Source organism: Pelobates fuscus, chromosome 9 (assembly GCF_036172605.1).
Source record: "Pelobates fuscus isolate aPelFus1 chromosome 9, aPelFus1.pri, whole genome shotgun sequence".
Taxonomy (NCBI): domain Eukaryota; kingdom Metazoa; phylum Chordata; class Amphibia; order Anura; family Pelobatidae; genus Pelobates; species Pelobates fuscus.
Window position 1 is genome coordinate 24231890 of NC_086325.1, and position 21337 is coordinate 24253226.

Genomic DNA, 21337 nt, shown 5'->3' on the forward strand with positions numbered 1-21337 from the left:
CCGCTACATCATCCACATGGGTGTCAGTCGGCTATCCTGGCCCACTTGGCGAAGTACTTCTGGGACTATTGCTTGGCCAGAAACCTGGTTGTCCAGGCAGAATACCTTCCCAGACTCCACAACACTCATGCGGACTGGAGTTCACGCGATCTGTCGGACAGCAGAAATTGGATGTGGGAGTGTTCCTCGCTATATCATCTCTCTGGGGACCTTTTGCTATTGACCTCTTCGCATCCAGTCTCAATACCCAATTGCCTCAGTTCTACAGCTCGCGCCCGGACCCAACCGTGGAGGCAGTGGACGCCTTCCTACAAGATTGGACCAGATCACTCCTCTACGCCTTCCCCCCCAGTTTGCCATGATCCCTCGGGTCCTACTCTAAGTGCGCCGCCAAATGGCCGACCTGATCCTGCTAACCGCATTCTGGGGGACCCAATCCTGGTTCCCACAACTCCTGGAACTGGCAATAGATGTACCCAGACTGCTGCAGTTGTTACCGAACCTCCTCCTAGACCCATCGGGCCACCAACATCCCCTCCTGGTGGACGGGTCATTACTGCTGCTCATGTGGAGTATTACAGGGGTCCCTGGGAAATTCAAGGAGTTTCGGACGCAACTCGACGCCTCCTGGCTGACCCATGGGCTGCCGGGACTAGACGATCATATGGGACAGCTTGGACTGGCTGGTGCCTGGCTTGGAACTTGGATCCCGTTTCAGAACCTGTGACCCTTCTATTCCTGACTTCATTATTTGAGGGTGGTTGGGCGTATCGCACGATTAATTTGTACAGATCAACAACAATCTCCTCGACTCACCACGATTTTGACGGCTGTCCAGCAGGCCAACACCCATTAGTGTGCAGCTTACTTAGGGGCTCACGCCTGTCGCGCCCCCCCAGGCCTCGATACTAAACTACATGGGAAGTTTCCTGCGTTTTGTCGATGTTCTCTTCCTGGCTGCCTAATGCGGATCTCTCCCTGCGACAGCTGTCAGCCAACTTTCTATTTCATGTAAACAGGTGTCGGATGTTCGTGCCATGGACTACGACGCTAGGTCCTTCACTCCGGACGGGGTGACGTTTAACATCTCTAGACGCACCAAGGCCGCTATTCAGTCGGTTTCTTATCCGAGCTTCACAGTTACTCCGGCCCTGTGTCCTGCTTACGGGAATATGAACTTCGAACGAGCACACATCGTTCAGTGTCATCTCCTCAGCTCTCGATTGGTCGCCCCTTCTTCCCTGTGTCCAGTACTACACTGGCTAGCTGGGGGAAATGAGTGATGCTGGCATCTTCGGTGTCCACTCAGCCCAAGGGGACTCGGCCATGTCCATGGTGAGTTCAGGTGCATGTCTGGAAGACCTGATGAGGCTGGCCGACTGGTCCCACGAATCCACTTTCCGCGAGTTTTACTTTCAACCTCGGCCTCACTTTTTTTCCTCTGGTTGTTGATCAGCTTTAACCCCTTAAGGATACATGATGTGTGACATGTCAGGATTCCCTTTTATTCCAGAAGCTTGGTCCTTAAGGAGGTTAAACTTGCAATATGAGCCTCCGTGTCTTGACATAAAATTACATGATTTTGCTATTTCACGATGAAGTCATGATTTTATTAAAGACATGGAGGAGAGTATTGTCCCACCCTTCTACGTTGCTTCTCTTATTCACCCCACCTGGTTGTTTATTCTCTCCAATAGAATTTCCAGGGTTGGTAGGTATTCATTATGCGCTCTGGGTTTTGTATAGTTTCATACGTTCTATTAACCTGTTCATGTTATGTGATTATCTGATACGCCTATGTTGAGTTATGCACACTGTGCTGCTTCTGTCTAGCTATAAATTATGTCTTGAAATGTGCACTTTGGTTCAAGTACCGATTTAACCATTCGGCTCCTGTTTTTTTGTGTTTTCACAGGTTGATTCGATGTTGATCGTGGTGCTTCACGACTTCTCTCTCGGCTTCACCAAGTGGGTTGGAAGTTTATGGATGATGCTGTGATGGGCCCCTCACTGTTGGAATCCAGTTTTGTTATGGTTCCTGATCGGAGTCCGGCTGGATTTTGGGTCGTCTGTTCTATTTGGTTTGGACTGTTTCATTGTTATGGTGTTGCATCTCCAAAGAAAGAGGAAATGTGTGGGGAGGTGCTGACCATTATACTAGGACTTGGTATGGGAGTGGTCTATCACTATGGTTACCATTTGTTTTCTTACTGTTGTATTCTTTGCTGCAATTGGTGGACAGTAAAGAAAGGGTTAAGCAATACTCGCCTCCGTGACTTTCATAAAATCATGACTTAGTCAAGAAATAGCAAAATCATGTAATTAACCATTTTACTGTATGAGCATCTGGTCCATTAATCTCTAGGTCATTTGAGTGCAGCCTTTATAAAGTCGTGTCTCCCCCTTTCTACCCCCCCTGGATTTATGGCAGGGCGCTGTAGTAACGTCAATCCTTTTACCACAATAAAATCAGATTATCAGGATTATTCAGTAAACGGACAATTGATGGATTCAAAGTTAGTTTCAAATTTAATGTCAAAATAGCAGAATTAGAGAAATTCTCCAATTTACTTATATTGGTCTAAAATCTGAAAATCCCATCGAATTCCCCACAATCCTCACTTAAAGTAAATGAGCCTGTAGACGATCTAAAATGGATATCCCTAAACTAAACTGAAAAGCAGCCATCCTGGTTTACACACACAATGCCACAGGGGCTTTAGTGTGTAAACTTTATACCACAATCACAAGCTGCTAGACACAGATCAATAAAATGATTGTATGACACTAGTATGAAGGTGACAGTACTTCTTCGGTATTGTGTTTTATTAATTAGGTCTATTTCAATACATATAAAATAATTTCAATATAAATCTATATATGTATTTATTGTTTATTACCACGCATACATTTAAATACATAAAAATGATCTTTAAATATCAGTAGACCAGCGCCATGAATGTAATTCTTTTACTACAAACCACCACTAGATGGCAGCAGAGTAACACGGATAAACGTGGTATAGTCACTGTGTCAGTGAAAGTGACCTATAAATACTAAATAGCCACCTGCAGTGAGCTGTTACTGAGTGACATTATATGGAATTACTTTTATTGGAACTCCACCACGCCCTCAATAAGCATGGCTCCTCCCCCAGGCTGTGTTGCCATGGATCTCCAGTGACGTACGATACCAATTAAACAGAGTGATCCCTGTGTGTTACCTGCACCATACTGAAGAGAAGCTGCTCCTCCCCTGCTCACAGGCCCCGCCCACACGATTCCACAGCCGTCTGGAATAGAAGGCGAAGGGTTTTCAGCATCACGTGGTTTGTAGAGCTATGATTGGTTGCTGTGTCTCTCCTAATAACCAATACAATGTTCTCTTGTGCCCCCAGTCACACCCACATGTTTATCACACTGAGTGTCAACCAATCAGTGGGCGGCGCCTCTAAAGGTCACGAGACCTTCCTGCCCCGCCCCAACACAATCTGCCCCGGGCCGGTCACACTATCTGCCCCTCAGGGGGTAACTCAGGCCCTGCCCCCAGGCAGTGATTGACAGGATGCGGTGTGGGAGTCTGTCACTCAGTGTAACCTGAAATCTCCCCTTCATTCACAGCCGCCCAGGATTATATGCTGGAGGAAAAGTCTGAATGTCATTATAATAACGGCACCGAGAGAGTCCGGTTTCTGCGGAGATATTTCTACAACCAGGAGGAGTTTGTTTACTTCGACAGCGACATCGGGAAATACATCGCGAAAACAGAACTCGGGAGATTTGTAGCGGATCAATTTAACAGCGATAAGGAATGGATGGAGTATGAGAAGAATAATGTGCAGAGTTTCTGTGTCCATAACTATGGAGTATTGCACACAGTGACCGCTGACAGGAGAGGTGAGCCCTGATCCTTATTACATTATAATACAGTCTGTGTGTGTCCGGCTATGATATATTACACACAGTGACCGCTGACAGGAGAGGTGAGCCCTGATCCTTATTACATTATAATACAGTCTGTGTGTGTCCTGCTATGATATATTACACACAGTGACAGCTGGCAGGAGAGGGGAGCCCTGATCCTTATTACATTATAATACAGTCTGTGTGTCCCGCTATGATATATTACACACAGTGACAGCTGGCAGGAGAGGGGAGCCCTGATCCTTATTACATTATAATACAGTCTGTGTGTGTCCTGCTATGATATATTACACACAGTGACAGCTGGTAGGAGAGGGGAGCCCTGATCCTTATTACATTATAATACAGTCTGTGTGTGTCCTGCTATGATATATTACACACAGTGACAGCTGGCAGGAGAGGGGAGCCCTGATCCTTATTACATTATAATACAGTCTGTGTGTCCCGCTATGATATATTACACACAGTGACAGCTGGCAGGAGAGGGGAGCCCTGATCCTTATTACATTATAATACAGTCTGTGTGTGTCCTGCTATGATATATTACACACAGTGACAGCTGGTAGGAGAGGGGAGCCCTGATCCTTATTACATTATAATACAGTCTGTGTGTGTCCTGCTATGATATATTACACACAGTAACAGCTGGCAGGAGAGGGGAGCCCTGATCCTTATTACATTATAATACAGTCTGTGTGTGTCCTGCTATGATATATTACACACAGTAACAGCTGGCAGGAGAGGGGAGCCCTGATCCTTATTACATTATAATACAGTCTGTGTGTGTCCTGCTATGATATATTACACACAGTAACAGCTGGCAGGAGAGGGGAGCCCTGATCCTTATTACATTATAATACAGTCTGTGTGTGTCCTGCTATGATATATTACACACAGTAACAGCTGGCAGGAGAGGGGAGCCCTGATCCTTATTACATTATAATACAGTCTGTGTGTGTCCTGCTATGATATATTACACACAGTAACAGCTGGCAGGAGAGGTGAGCCCTGATCCTTATTACATTATAATACAGTCTGTGTGTGTCCTGCTATGATATATTACACACAGTGACAGCTGGCAGGAGAGGGGAGCCCTGATCCTTATTACATTATAATACAGTCTGTGTGTGTCCTGCTATGATATATTACACACAGTGACAGCTGGTAGGAGAGGTGAGCCCTGATCCTTATTACATTATAATACAGTCTGTGTGTCCTGCTATGATATATTACACACAGTGACAGCTGGCAGGAGAGGGGAGCCCTGATCCTTATTACATTATAATACAGTCTGTGTGTCCTGCTATGATATATTACACACAGTGACAGCTGGCAGGAGAGGGGGGCCCTGATCCTTATTACATTATAATACAGTCTGTGTGTCCGGCTATGATATATTACACACAGTTACAGCTGGCAGGAGAGGTGAGCCCTGATCCTTATTACATTATAATACAGTCTGTGTGTGTCCTGCTATGATATATTACACACAGTGACAGCTGGCAGGAGAGGGGAGCCCTGATCCTTATTACATTATAATACAGTCTGTGTGTGTCCTGCTATTATATATTACACACAGTAACAGCTGGCAGGAGAGGGGAGCCCTGATCCTTATTACATTATAATACAGTCTGTGTGTCCTGCTATGATATATTACACACAGTGACAGCTGGCAGGAGAGGGGAGCCCTGATCCTTATTACATTATAATACAGTCTGTGTGTCCGGCTATGATATATTACACACAGTGACAGCTGGCAGGAGAGGGGAGCCCTGATCCTTATTACATTATAATACAGTCTGTGTGTGTCCTGCTATGATATATTACACACAGTGACAGCTGGCAGGAGAGGTGAGCCCTGATCCTTATTACATTATAATACAGTCTGTGTGTCCTGCTATGATATATTACACACAGTGACAGCTGGCAGGAGAGGGAAGCCCTGATCCTTATTATATTATAATACAGTCTAGCTTTCCCCAACTCGACAGTAGTATTTTAAGTTTCTCCCTTTAAATTTATTTGCAATCACTTCAAAGTATTTTGTCTCGATTCTTGAGCCCTCCTCTTGCATTACATACAAAGTCTGCCCCTGGAACACAACTTCGAGTGCACAGGCATTTTCTTTGATACATTACACCCCACATCCAGTCTCCCTTATGTAAATGTTATTTATGGTCAATACCTTTTTTTGTATCATCTATTCTACATTTCAGTTAAACCATCGGTGAAGATATCGGTAATGGCATCAGGCGATGATTTATATCGACATAAACACTCCCTGATCTGTAACGTGTATGGCTTCTACCCTGTGGGCATAGAGGTGAAATGGTTCCGCAATGAGCAGGAGCAGACCACCCAGGTCAGTTATTCTGGGCCCCATCCGGATGGAGACTGGACCAATCAGCTCTTGGTAGACTTGGAGACAGAAATACAAAAAGGTGACAAGTTCACCTGCGAGATTCATCACAGGAGCCTGGAGAGCCCACTCAGAGTAGAATGGAGTAAGTCTTCTCTATAGTTATATTATGTTTTCAGTTAAAACAAATTGGTTATGAATTTGTACTACCATCATATTCTGTATCAATGCTGATGTTAAACCCATTTGGGAATGTCAGATTTATTCACTCTTAATATTGCAAACTTATTGTCAAAGTTTTAGTAAATGTATTGCCATTTTGTGATCGGCAAGGTGACCACATCTTTATTAAAGGATGGAAAATATAAATCAAAATGAGAAACAGAATTTGTTTTTAAGTGTAAAATCAGAATATAAATGGCTGTGATATGCAGTATACGGACAGCAGAAACTAATCAAATTTAATGAAAGAAGATTTAAAAAAAAAATACAACCAAAGTGATTTATAGGAGAGTGAAAAAAAACAAAAAACTGATTAAAAGGAGACAATAGGCACAAATTTGGCTCCAGTTTTTGATGCATTAAATAAATCATGCATTAACATTAATTTTGTTTGTTGTCGTTTTAACCCTTCCTGATACCCCTCCCCCATTTTGAATAAACTTAAATAGAATCTACCTGTAATCCCACACGAAGGCAAAGTTCTCCCTGACGCCTGATCCTCCTCTTTGCAGGGCAAAGAATGTCATGGAGGCAGGAGAGAGGACATGAGAGCCTGTAAGCACATCTAGCATGCTGGCTATGGTCTTTCAATGGCACTACTATCCCCCTGATCGTAGTGCCATTGAAAGACAATAGATAGCATGCTAGATGTGCTTACAGATTTGTTTATGCAGTGAACTTTTTCCAGGCTACTAATGATGCACGGGAGGTGGATTTACTCCTATGGCAGCAAAACTAATTACAGGCGATACTCAAAAAATTAGAATATCGTGCAAAAGCTCATTTATTTCAGTAATGCAACGTAAAAAGGGAAACTAATATATGAGATCGACGCATTACATGCAAAGCAAGATAGTTCAAGTTGTCCTAAGTGTGATGATTATGGCTCACAGCGGCATAGCGTGGGGGGTGCAGGGGGGGCCGGCCGCACTGGGCGCAACATCTGGGGGGGGTGGTTTGGCCCACCGGGAAATTTGACGGTGGGCCGGCACACTAGGGGGCCGGTGCACGGCCGCCGAGTGTGCACCAGCCTCGGCAGCAATTACAGGGTGACCGGCAGGAGGGGAAGCGCTCCCCTCCTGCTGGTCACAGAATGTAGCGTGGCCGAGCAGGCAGACCGGGTAGGGGAGCTTCTGTTCCCCTACCCGGTGTAACAGGAAGCAAGCCGAGAATGCTCCTCCCGCGAGCAGGCAGGTTGGAGCATTGCCGTGCTTGGGCCCTGGCCAAAAAGTAAGGGGGGGGAGGGGAGTAATACAAAAGATTTTTTTCTCACACAGAACCCCCCCCCCCCACGCACACAGAACCCCCCCCCCCACAGAACCCCCCCCACGCACACAGAACCCCCCCCCCCCCACAGAACCCCCCCCCCACCACGCACACAGAACCCCCCCCCCCCACGCACAAACGGCACTCTCCACGGGTTAGGGGGCGCAAATTACTTGCCTTGCCCCGGGTGCTGACAACCCACGCTACGCCACTGACAGCTCATGAAAACCCCAAATCCACAAACTCAGTAAATTCGAATATTGTGAAAAGGTGCAATATTCCAGGCTCTGTGTCCCACTCTAATCAGCTAAGTAAGCCATAACACCTGCAAAGGGTTTCTGAGCCTTTAAATAAGGGCTGTCCAACCTGCGCCCCCCCAGATGTTGCTGAACTACAACTCCCATGATTCCCTGGCTGTTTCATTGAAAGAATCATGGGAGTTGTAGTTCAGCAACATCTGGGGGGCCACAGATTGGACAGGCCTGCTTTAAATCGTCTGTCTGGTTAGATAGGAATCACAATCATGGGGGGGGGGGGGGGGGGGGAAAGAGACTGCTGACCTGACAGTTGTGCATAAAACCATCATTGACATCCTCCATTGAGGGAAAGCCTCAAAAAAGTGCGGTATCAAAGCACATTAATAGAAAGTTATGTGGAAGGGAAAAGTGAAGAGAAAAAAAAAAAAAAAAAAAAAAGGGGCACAAGCAGCAAGGACAACAGCAGCCTAGAGAGGATTGTCAGGAAAGTCTTTCACAGGGAGTCTTTCACAGGGAGTGGACTCAGACGGATCCTGGACATGGGCTTCAGATGTCATATTCCTCTTGTCAAGCTGCTCCCTAACAAAAAAAAAGTCAGAAGCGTCTTACCTGGGCTAAAGAAAAACAGACCTAGTCTGTTGCTCAGTGGTCCAAAAAAGTCCTCTTTTCTGATGAGAGCAACTTTTGCATCTCATTTGTAAACCAAGGACCCAGAGTCTGGAGGAAGAATGGAGAGGCACACACTGCAAGATGCGTGAAGTCCAGTGTGAAGTTTCCACAGTCTGTGTTGATTTGTGGAGCCATGTCATCTGCTGGTGTTGGTCCACTGTGCTTCATTAAGTCCAGGGTCAACGCAGCAGTCTACCAGGAGATTTTGGAGCACTTCATGCTTCCTTCCGCAGACAAGCTTTATGGGAATGCTGACTTCATTTTCCAGCAGGACTAGGCACCTGCCCACACTGCCAAAGGCACCAAAGCCTGGTTCAATGACCGTGGGATTACTGTGCTTGATTGGCCAGCAAACTTGCCTGATCTGAACCCCATAGAGAATCTATGGGGCATTGCGAAGAGAAAATTGAGAGACAGGAGACCAAACAATGCAGAAGAGCTGAAGGCCGCTATTGAAGCATCCTGGTCTTCCATAACACCTCAGCAGTGCCACAGGCAGATAACTTCCATGCCACGCTGCATTGAGGCAGTAATTGCTCCAAACCAAGTACTGAGTCCATATGCATGCTTACTTTTCAGAGGTCCGATATTGTTCTATTGATTGCATGTAATATTCTAATTTACTGAGATTGTGGATTTGGGGTTTTCATGAGCTGTAAGCCATAATCACCACACTTATGACAAATCACGGCTTGAACTATCTTGCTTTGCACGTAATGAGTCTCAGATTAGTTTCCCATTTTACGTTGCGTTACTGAAATAAATTAACTTTTGCACGATATTCTAATATTTTGAGGATCACCTGTATATCTGTATGTGCGGCATTTTGTACAGAAAGGCTGCACACTCACATTCCACGCATCACAACTACTTCAAAGCACTGAAATGGGCGTGGTGATTGGAGTAACCCTCTAACGGAGCCTCATGTTATTTCACATGTCAGTGTGAAAAGCAGTTAAAAAAAAAAAAAAGTGTTCCCCCCCCCCGGGGATCTCTTTCGGAGGCAAAAATGGCGGCAATGCTGCAGGAGCTCTGCTCCTCCATGAAGGAGGACTTACAACTGGCGGTTAATGACATCCGCAGAGAGGTGCACGAGGTGGGGACACGCCTAAACGTCCTGGAGGAGAAAACGGATGACCTATGCCAGGCTAATGACGGCATCTTAGAAAAAAAAATCCGCCTAATGGAGTCAGAGCAAGCGCGCCTAACAGCCAAACTGGCGGACCTGGAGGACCGCTCGCGCCGCAATAACATCCGGGTGCGCGGCGTCCCGGAGTCTGTCTCAGGGGCGGATATCCCAGGGTACCTCCAGCAACTCTTCCCAGCTATCCAACCAAACCTGGAACTGGCAGACCTGCGCTTAGACAGGGCGCACAGAGTACCCAAGCCCGCTTCGCTAGCACATGACATACCAAGAGACATTGTCACGAGGCTACTCTATTTCAGCGCCAAAGACGCCATACTCACGGTGCAACGGAAATCTATGGCTATGCCGTCTGGATATGAAAAGATCTCCCTATTTGCTGATCTGTCCCCTATGACGATGGCGAGAAGAAGAGACTTTATAAATGTCACTAAATGCCTCAGAAACCACAAGATTCCCTACCGCTGGGGCTTCCCCACGAAATTGCTGATCTGGAGAAATGGATCCCTAACGAAACTAGATGACCCAGACCAGGGTATGCACAAGCTGAAAGCCTGGGGACTCTTCCCGGATCGGGTGCCGTCCAACAACCCAGCATCCTCAGGACAGGTGGCCCAGGAGTGGACCAAAGTCCAAAGGAAGAAGTGACTGTTTTGCTCTGCCCTTCACGCTGCAACAGAATATACAGGCTAGGCTGCCAGGGTGCCTAGTAAGGTGGACTCACACCCTTTTCCTTTCCCTCGGGGAAAAGCCTAAATGGTGTTTGGGTACTGAACCCCCACGTGAGTACATATGTCAGGAGGTGGCCCATAGGACCCCCCATAGCTGACACACTGCGCTTTAAAGTCTTTGATATACGCAGCTCCCACCGGCAACAAGGTTGGCCTTAGCTCCTGGATGTCCAGACCAAATGAATCCCTATCTAACCCAAGGCACTCTGATGGCATGCCTAGCGTCACGGCTCATCTCACCACGATTGCCAGTTCTATCCCCGCTAAACACCGGTGGCTCTTACACTTATGGTGGCGAAAGGGGTGCCGCCTAATGCCCATGATGTACCCGAAATAAGACCCCTTACTTCCCTTTATTCATATAGTCCACCACCGGTCATGGACCCTTTCCACCTAAGCCCCCCCCCCCCTTCACATGCACGACAGAGCATAAAACTACTGATGGCAGGCTATTGATTCTGGTGGGTAGGCTAAATGATGTTCCAGTAACCTTAGCAAATCTATACGCCCTAACTCCAACCAATATGACTATCAGGAAATCCCTGAAAACGCTTGATAGGTTAAAGCAGGGCCAAACTTATGTCTGCGGAGACTTTAACTGTGTACTTGACCCAGACCTAGACAGATCAGGCACTCCAGGATCCCACCCTCGTTCTATATCTATTGGTGACAAACTCTCAGCTCTTACACTCCCATGGCCTTCACGACACATGGCGCTCCTTATACCCGGCCACGAGAGATTATACTTTTTACTCGAAAGTCCACGACCAATATTCCCGCATAGACATGTGCCTGGTGGATGGGAAGTCCCTAGACACTCTGGATAGGGTCACCATCGACCCAGTCACCTGGTCAGACCATGCCCCTTTGCTGTCCTCCTTCACCACTTTACATCTGGTGAGAGGACGAGGCATGTGGCGCCTCAATGAATCCCTCATAGACAGCGCTGAACAGGTTGCTGTGATAAGGAAAACCATAGTGAACTATTTCACGGACAACAAACCCCAAGACACAACCGTAGCTGCGACATGGCTGGTCCATAAGGGCGTGATACGGGGAGTACTAATTAGGGCAGGAGCGACACTTAAACACAAACTAGAGGAAGCCAGCTGCGCAAAGCTTAGGGACCTGAAAATTGCAGAGGACCTCCACAAATCCTTACCCTCCGACGCGACCAGACGGGCTGTTAATGAGATTAGAGCTGACTTAGAGGTTCACCAACTCCAGCGAGTAGAGAGGGCTCTCCGCAAACTCAAAAGCGAGTATTACAGACAGGGGAACAGGGCGGGGAAATTGCTGGCCGCCCAACTGAAAGACAAACACGCTCAAATGCGCATACCATGCTTAGTGGCAGATACCGGGACGAAACTGACGAACCCCAAACAGATAGCGGATGAATTTGCGACATTTTACGGTGCCCTTTATAACCTAGCGGAGGATCCCCTACAACATCAGCCGACCCCACTGGAGATAGCCGCCTACATAGACAGAGTGGCACTTCCCCAGCTCTCCAGCGCCCAAGCCTCACTACTTACTAGCACAATCACTCCAGAGGAAGTCTCTAAAGCACTTAGAGATACCCCCGACAAAGCCCCAGGACCTGACGGCTTCTCCGCTCACTACTACAAAGTCTTTGAGGACCAACTCCTTCCTCACATGACCTCCCTGTTCAACAACATCATGGAATCAGGCTCCATACCCCCTGAAATGTTAGAGGCCACCATAATTACTATCCCCAAGCCGGGCAAACCCACGGAATTTTGTGCAAATTACCGCCCTATCTCCCTGCTTAACGCAGACAAAGCTCTTTGCCAAAATCCTAGCCAATAGAATACGCCCCCTCCTGGGTACACTTGTCTCCCAGGAACAATCGGGTTTTGTCCCGGAGCGCCAAGTAGAGGACAACACAAGGTGTGCACTGGACATAATGGAACTCCTGACGTTACACGGAACACAGGGACTGCTAATGGCCCTTGATGCGGAGAAAGCCTTCGACCGGCTACATGAAGGAAGTCCTCCGCAGATTTAAATTCCCCGACAAATTTCTCAATGGCCTCCTCTCATTGTATTCCTCCCCGACAGCCGTGGTTGGGAGCTCCGGTTTTACCTCCCAGCGCTTTGCCCTGACGAATGGCACAAGACAGGGGTGCCCACTATCGCCCCTCATTTTTATGCTGTAACTAGAACCGCTAATGCACACAATTAAACAGGAACCGCATGTCACCGGCATCCCCTCGATGCTGGGTCCCCAAAAAATAGCCGCCTTTGCTGACGACATACTAATATTTCTGACCAACCCGACAGAATCACTGAAGCATCTCCTACTCCTGCTCCATGACTATGGCCGAGTGTCTTATTACAAGAACAATGAGGAAAAAACTCAGGTGCTACCCTTTAACGTGACCCACTCTACCCTTACCGCCATGCGAGCCCAACACCCCTTTGACTACTTAGGCACAAAATTGACACCCTTAAGACGCAACCTACTCCGATATAACCATGAGATCTTGCTAACTAAAACAGAGACGCTGCTGGAGAGCAAAAAACACATCATGGCTGGGACGCATAAACTCCATAAAAATGATCGTACTCCCTCAAATATTATTCCTCTTTAGGGCCCTACCCATTGAGATACCAAAGGCGTTACTACAACGATTCCAGCGTCTGTTAAACGCTCACATATGGAAGAAGAAACCACCTCGGGTCTCTATAGCAAGCACAACCCTGACCATGGGGGGTGGGGGACTGGGTGTACCCAATATTTCCAAGTACTACATTGCCACGAACCTATCCCAAACAGCGAGATTGCTGATGACCCCGAACCGCCCCCTGTGGTACCAACTAGAAACGGCTAACATTACGCCCCATGCACTGTTAGACTTATTTTGGGTCCCGCCCAAATCACATCCACGCGACGCAAACATGTTAGTGACCACAAAACACTCTCCGCATATGGCACAGGTCGGCCCCTGATGCTGTACGCCCCCATGACCAGCCTGAAGTACTTCACACAAGACCTGACTCTAGACAGCTGGACAGCACAGGGGATAGAGAAGGTGTCCCAAATTATGGAGGGCAATGAGATCAGACAATTCCCAATACTTCAGCGGACCTTCCTCCTCCCGGGTAGGGAACTCTTCACCTACCTTCGCATTAAGCATATAATGCAGGGAATCACCCAAGCAGCGCCAGATACCAGAGAGCCGGGCTTGTTCGATTCACTATGCCTCAGTCGAAAGACCCAAGCAAAACCACTCCCTATGTTACTGAAATCTCTTAGAGATGGGCAAGATTGATAAGTTAAGCTACTTGGTGCACTGGGAATCTGAGCTCAATAGCACAATAGAGAGTAGTAAATGGTTCGCAGCAATGGCACTTGTGAAACGAGCCACACACTGCCTAGATCATCTTGAAGCGGCCTATAAGCTCTGGATGAGGTGGTATCTCACCCTGCGGAGGCTGGCACTTATATACCCAGGGGCACAACAGGTATGCTGGCGCTGCTGCACACAGACAGGTACTTTGAGCCATATATTCTGGCACTGTCCAGTATTACACGCTTTCTGGAGACAAGTACAAAAGCTACTCCAAAATAGTATACAGCAAGGGATACCATTCACTCCGGAGGCCTACCTCCTACATATGCTTCCCAAATCACTGACCCATCCGGAGGCGGTGCTGACCACCCACATTACCTTGGCAGCCGAACACTGTATAGCTTCCCTCTGGAAATCAACCTCAGCTCCGGAAATAACAGTGGTAGTTAACAGGATAAATCACACGCAGCACCTTGAGAAAATAGCGCATACGATCCAGGGCACCCTGGCACGGTACAACCTGATCTGGTCTGGGCAATGAGACAGAGGCCCATGTTGATATAGGATAGTGGACCACCCCACCCCAGATGCACAAGGAAAATGACATTCAGGGAAGCACGCTTAATCTAATCCCCATATGAGCAGCGGTAGCTGGAGAATTGTGGCTAAGCGAGCCGTCGCAAAACCCGACATGGTGTAGAGTCATCTCAACCTTTCCCCCTACCCGGTTGTTATCCCCCACCTCAATCACCCCTGACAACTGCCCACACAGACAGTTATAGTTATAAACCTGTCTGCTGGGCGACCCAACTGTTAACGCCGCACACCGGCCACTGTAATACCCCCCTTTTTATACTGAGTCGGAGGCCTGCATGACACGACCTTCACTGAGAGCAACGACTATGCTCAGAGGCTGTCTGTCCACGCCTACTGTTTCTGGTCGTGAATCTGGTGTAACACCTTTGTAACGCTGTTGCTTCACAGCGTTATTCAGGATAAAATCTTGCCCTCTATGCCACAGCAACATCAGTACCACTGTGTGCTGGATCTCTGCTGCAACCTCGTTGTACTCATTGAGTCTGCGGCCTCCAACGTCACAGACAAACTTTTAATGTAACCTATAAGCCTCACAGAGTAGTGTCATAATGGCTACTCTGTCTTGTTCATTCCAACCTATAAATTGTTCGAACAACAACGTCACCATACCATGTGTCTTACACAACATGTATAACAGAAACAATTTTATTTGTACTCGACAATGTGGTCTGATTATGTGTAACTATTTACCCTCACCCCATTTTATTTCTGTACCCCTTTGTTTGCATTTCTATGATAAAAACCCCAATAAATATGATACATTGGAAAAAAAAAAAAAAAAAGTAGCCATGACAGAAAGGTTCAAACAATGAGGCTATCCTGTTGGGATTGGATGCTTCGTTAAGTCATGTAGGAGATCGGGATCAAAGCTGTTCATCTCAAAGACCACCTAAGCGTGAGAAGAGAATCAAAATTTGTTTCACACTATTGTACTCCTTTATTAAGTGTAAAAGTCACCATTTTTAAATATTGGCAAATATTTGTAAGTTATGCAGGCATTCCATAATGTAATACATGCCGGATGCTAGCGTACAAGAAGTTTCCTTAACTAAGAGGTTGGGAAGAGCAGATCTTCCATTGAGTGAATCTGGGTGGTATCCAGAAGAAAGGTAATTATCCTTGTTTCAGTTTCATCAAGTGCCACTCCATGATCCAGGGTAACTTGGAATAAATACAAAGTTCCATAGGAAAACCTAAACTAATTCATTTAAACTTTGTGAATCCTTACCAATACATTGTTCCAGTGCTTGGTTTATATATTTTTCCTGTTCGGTTTCTGTGTCATTTCACATGGTGTGAACGGCCATGTATTCAGTTTGCTTCATTTACCCTGAAATAATATGGGGTCTCCTTATCCTTTAATAAAAGGAAACGCTATTTAAGTTCAGCTTTGTATCCATCCCTTCCTGCAATGCCTCCATTACATGTAGTGTTTACATTGGGTTACTTTGTATTGTGTGCACTCCGAGAGCTAAAATAAATACAGTGAGAACATTCACTGAGCTTTACTGCTGCACTTCCGGTTTAATAACCTGGTTTTATTTTTCTAGAACCAGAGACCCCTGACTCAGCCAAAAACAAGATGGTGACGGGGATAATCGGGTTTGTTCTGGGGGCCATTTTCATCGTTGTCGGTTTGGTTCTCTATCTGAGAAGTCAGAAAGGTAATTGTAGATGCTTGATGACCTTTTTGATATGAGGTGCGATGTACAGTGATATGGGGATACAATGATGCTCTGAGACTTGCCACATGACGACATTTTTCTTTGTTCTTTTTTTTCAGCAACTTCTACAATCCGAGTCCGTGGGACAGAAGGTAAATTTATTTCAGTTTGATGCTCTATTATCACTCAGTAGTAAAACAGTTTCCATACATATTTATGTCATCGATTGAAAGATATCCTGACATGGATTGAAAAGGAATGAGCACATAAACAGTGCTGTGAGAATCAGAATGATACTATACAATCAGACCTAAAAGGGACACTGTAGGCACCCAGACCAATTCTGCCTATTGGAGTGGTCTGGGTGCCAACTCCCACTACCCTTAACCCTGCAAATGTAGTTATTGCAGTTTTGTATAAACTGCAATAATTACCTTGCAAGCTTAAGTCCTCCCCTAGTGGCTGTCTACTAGACAGCCACTAGAGGGCACTTCCTGCTCCATAGCACAGGTTGAGAGTCACTCAATTCCCCATAGGAAAGCATTTTCAATGCTTTCCTATGGAGAACTCTAATGTGTGTGCATGGCATTGCCACGCATGCGCATTAGGTCTCCTCAGCCGACGGGCGGGATCAGTCTCGCCCACCGGCTGACATAAGGAAGAGGAGGAGCGGCAGTGAGCAGAAACCACTGCCGAGTGACATCGGCAGGTGTCTCAGGTAAGTGACTGAGGGGTTTTTCACCCCTTCAGCAACCAGGGATGGGGGGTGGGAGGGAGAGGGGACCTGCAGTGCCAGGAAAAGATTGTTTTTCTGGCACAGGAGTGTCCCTTTAATGTAGTTGTGGTGAGTTTAGTCCGTCCCTGCAGGCTTTTTGCCATATTGCTGCCGATGGACAACTCCAGTGGCCACTTAAGGAGCTTCCTGGGTCAGTTCTGCAAAATGTGCAGCACAGACGTTTAGCATCTGCACGGAGACGCTGAACTTTCCCCATAAAGATTCAATGCATCTCTATGAAGAGATGCTGATTGGCCAGTGTGGTGTTTGGCTCCATCCCCTGCCCTGCTTCCTTGGCTGCCATCATCAGAATTGACAGTCATCCAATAAAGGTGCATTTTATTACCCTTTAGAGGGTGGGGGAGGGGGTAAGACACCTAAGTGGTTAGTTTTAGCAGTGTAGGAATACAAGTTTATGTTCATGACCCTATAGTGTTCTTTTAAGGTAACTGATATGCAACAGCAGTTAGTCCATTGAACAACAATCACAAAGTCTTTAGTTTGCTATGGTCAGGCAGGTCCACCCTGCCCCTGGTGGATGCTCCAGCCAATTTCTCGGATTACAAGAATAACATCAAATCAGGAGAAGAATCCTCACACTCCATTGTGGTTTTCTTTCTGGGATGTGTCAGTGCTGGGAAATTGTCATCACATAAATCCAGTTTGTTAGTGGATTTGGGAGCAAAGAATGAGTTTTGAGTTTAGGGAGTTGAATTTGCGATGCAGATGTGTATAGTACATGTAGAGATCAATGCAGAGGATGGAGTTACGGGTACATGCTAAATAATATTATTTACCATATATGGGATATAAAGCTGGGTCATTGCAGCCAAGAGTAAATTGAACATAAAGAAGACAAATTATGGGATGGAATAACGAGATAAAAGCTATATTTTTTCTAATCTCTAGAAGCTAAATTCAAAGAGCACGAGATAAAAACTTCTAAGGCAAGTTATCATCCAATTGAAAATTAAAACCATTTCTTCATGCAGGCTGCATATGAGTCACAGCCAGGAGAGGTGTGTTTGGGCTGCATTGACAGAAACTAAAGTGATTTAACTCCTAAATGGCAGAGAATAGAGTAGAGAGACTGCAGGTTCATGAGCTATATACCAATGTTGCTTCATTAAAGGGACACTATAGTCACCAAAACAACTTTAGGTCAATGATGCAGTTTGGTTGTATAGATCATGCCCTCTAACTGCTTAATCCTCTGCCATTTAGGAGTAAAATCACTTTTGTTTCGGTTTATGCAGCTCTAGCCACACCTCCCCTGGTTTGAACTGACACAGCCTGCATGAAAAGAAAATTGATTCATTTTTAAATAGATTATACTTTAATAGTTTTTATCTTCTGCTCTGAACAAATACGTTAATTGCACATAGGATGCTCCCACAGGTCGAGTAAGCTATTGAGAGCAGGAGACAATAAATCCTAAATTAAAAACAGAATTTGCAATAAAGGAAGTGTACACATTAGATAACTTTTTATAGGAAGTGTAAAAAGCTGTGTAAATCACATGCAGGGAAGCGTGACTAAGGCTGCATAAAGAAAGTGATTTAATTCCTCAAGGGCAGACAATTGAGCTGTGAGACTGCAGGGGCATTATCTGTACACCAAAACAGGTGCATTAAGCTAAAGTTGTTTTGGGGACTATAGTGTCCCTTTAAGCTAAAGCCTATAGTATCCTTTTAATACGAACTTATCTCCACAATAGAAAATATTTTCTCAATCCTGCAGTGATGCAGCTCTGATGACTATTAACCCCTTAAGGACACATGACAGAAAAATTCCAACACGATTCCCTTTTATTCCAGAAGTTGTCCTTAAGGGGCTTTCATGTAATGAAAATAAAAGGTCTTTGAGAACAGATTTTGTAAGTACCATAATTCCATTCACTAGTAAAACGGACTGATCACTTGGTTTTTATCTCTTACAGCTTTCATACCGAATTAATGACCAGTGTTTCCTTGTAAACTCAGAATATTACTTTCCTGCTCCTCGCGCTGCAGATCTGAATCTACCCCAAGCAGAGGCACTTTGTTATACGATGTGAAATCGAATTAAAAACAAACCTACGAATATACCGAGCTACAGATTGAATCCTGTAAATATTGTGATTATTCACAAAGTTTGGAAGTAAAAACCACGAGCCAATTAATGCTGTAGTTAATACATTTTTAGCATGTATGATGATTATTTCATTTATTGCTTTGTACAAACAGTTACTTTTATAATCCAAGTCTGCCATAAAACGAGTCACATGTGTGGAAGTCACCATGGAAACCAGTGTAACCAACAGACACATTCCATTACTGACCCCTCACATTTTAAGTCTTTTCAGAGATTTATTAACATGTGATAGATAATATCTAGTAGCAGGCTGGCCAAATCTTTGGTCATAAACAGTTCTTTCCTCCAATATGAGGAAAGCTTTATTTAGCAACAGGCCCCAGGTTAGCAACAGCAAAACATTAAACCAAAATAAACTCCTACTCCACACTGGAGACTAACTAACATAGAGTGCCCTTTCTATGATACTGGGCAGCTAAGCTGACCCCAATAGTTTAACAAATAAAAACTTGCAAAATACCTTTACTTTCCACACAGTTTCAGCAGTGTCTCTGTCTCAGCCCCAGTTCTTCACAGGAGAGACTGATTTCCCTCTGCATAGGGTTTATGTAGCTCCCTAATTGATGTACTACTAGAGCAACCTGATTTTTAACCCCCTCTAGTCAGGGAATTTCTGCATTATCAAATGGTATGCCATGAAGGAGGTAATTTGAGTTTGGGGGCGGATAAACTACTGGTTCTAGGAAATTAATCTGTAAAAAAATAATGTTTAAAAACCTATAGCTGTTAATTTAAATCCTTATCATATGAGCAAATAAATGAATCTGTTTGGAAGTATTTTTCAAAGTACTTTTCAAAGAGAATGCTTAGCACATCTTCCACTTACACACCATAATTAGGAAGCATAAAAGATCTGTTGAATAGTCTATAAAAATAATTTAGAAAAAAAACAACTTTATTATTATTATTATTTTAAATAAAACTATATCAGTGATTTATGTTTAATCTTGTGGGAATAATCTAATCTGATATGGAGTTGTGCCATCTGTCACCAACAGATTACAGAGCAATCAATGAGGATAATAGTAACTAAGAACGAGGTGTAACGTTACTGCTAATAGTGAATATATCATACATATCTTAGTCTGTAGTATTTTACATCTTAGGGGATACTGAGCAGTAATGTATAAGGTTATATTTAATAAATCCATTATTTTACCTTATTGTAACATAGAAATGCATTTTTCATGTACCACAGAGAGGGTGTTTAATGTTGGTTTTCTCTGGTTCTACCCCAAACCTGCCCTTAGCCTTCCTGTATATTTTGTGTCTATAGTTGTTGAGTGGATAAATAATATAAGCAATCTGTCTCTCACTATGTTTGTGCTTATGCAAATAATAATAATTTCATTAAACCAGGAAGTGTATAGTTAGATTTTGCCAGATTCCAACTACGTCCAGGGGTCAAGGTGTTATGAATGAAATAAACGAATTAGTATACGAGACTTTATTGTGACACCATATTTGGGAGCAGAATATTCTTTTTATCGTAATTCCTGTTTTGCAGTGTGAGTTAGATACAGCTTTCAGAAGCCCATGATTGGAATTTGATAATAAAATACTCGCCTGCACTTTAATTATCGTTTTCTAAAGCTGAAGCCTTGTATATCTTTAATTAATTAATAAAAATGTGCCTTACACCTGACCTCCTTAACACAGAGTTCTCGTTTTCTTTCAAACACAGTTATGAGTGATTGGCTTGTGAGTGGAGACCAGACCTGTTGTTTGGAGTTTAAGTTGGAGTAATTCTGCTGTGAATGCTGTGTGTGTAGGTTTTAATGGGTGACAGTTATGTTTACATGATTGGAACATGTGTCTGAATTGGCCATGCTATGAGTACATAGAACATGAGCTGGGGTTCATTAATACTTGAATGATATGAGTAAAGGCGTAACTAGAAACCACCGGGTCCCGGTGCGGAACTTGTACCTCCAGCTCCTCCATGTGTCTCATTCCCCATCTCCTCCAACCCCTCCATGTGTCTCATTCCCCATCTCCTCCAACCCCTCCATGTGTCTCATTCCCCATCTCCTCCAACCCCTCCATGTGTCTCATTCCCCATCTCCTCCAACCCCTCCATGCGTCTCATTCCCACTCTCCCCGCATCCCTCCTGTACCTTCTTAGTGTGTAGCGGGGTGAAGCAGTACCAGGTCTGACAGGAAGTGCTTTCTCAGTGAGAACTTACTTTCAGACCACGGTGCTCGGCCAAGCTACACACAGACCGCAACTGCTGAACACATTCTATAAGCTTGTAACACGCGAGTCGCTCTCCACATCAA

The 21337-nt window shown here is 45.1% G+C and overlaps 1 protein-coding gene across 2 annotated transcripts in view; it reads left to right on the forward strand.

Moving 5' to 3' along the window:
• LOC134572531 (H-2 class II histocompatibility antigen, E-S beta chain-like) overlaps positions 1-20711 on the forward strand; it is a 74109-nt gene extending 53398 nt beyond the window's left edge. The window contains exons 2-7 of one of the 2 annotated variants that reach the window (XM_063431547.1): positions 3621-3858; positions 5737-5774; positions 6140-6427; positions 16036-16149; positions 16269-16301; positions 18864-20711. In XM_063431547.1, the coding sequence (XP_063287617.1) occupies positions 3621-3858; positions 5737-5774; positions 6140-6427; positions 16036-16149; positions 16269-16301; positions 18864-18880 (728 nt within the window). In that variant the 3' untranslated portion in view covers positions 18881-20711. Of the gene's footprint in view, positions 1-3620; positions 3897-5736; positions 5775-6139; positions 6428-16035; positions 16150-16268; positions 16302-18863 lie in introns of both variants that reach the window. The other variant, XM_063431546.1, reaches the window with a different exon arrangement.
• The last annotated feature ends 626 nt before the right edge of the window (positions 20712-21337 follow it).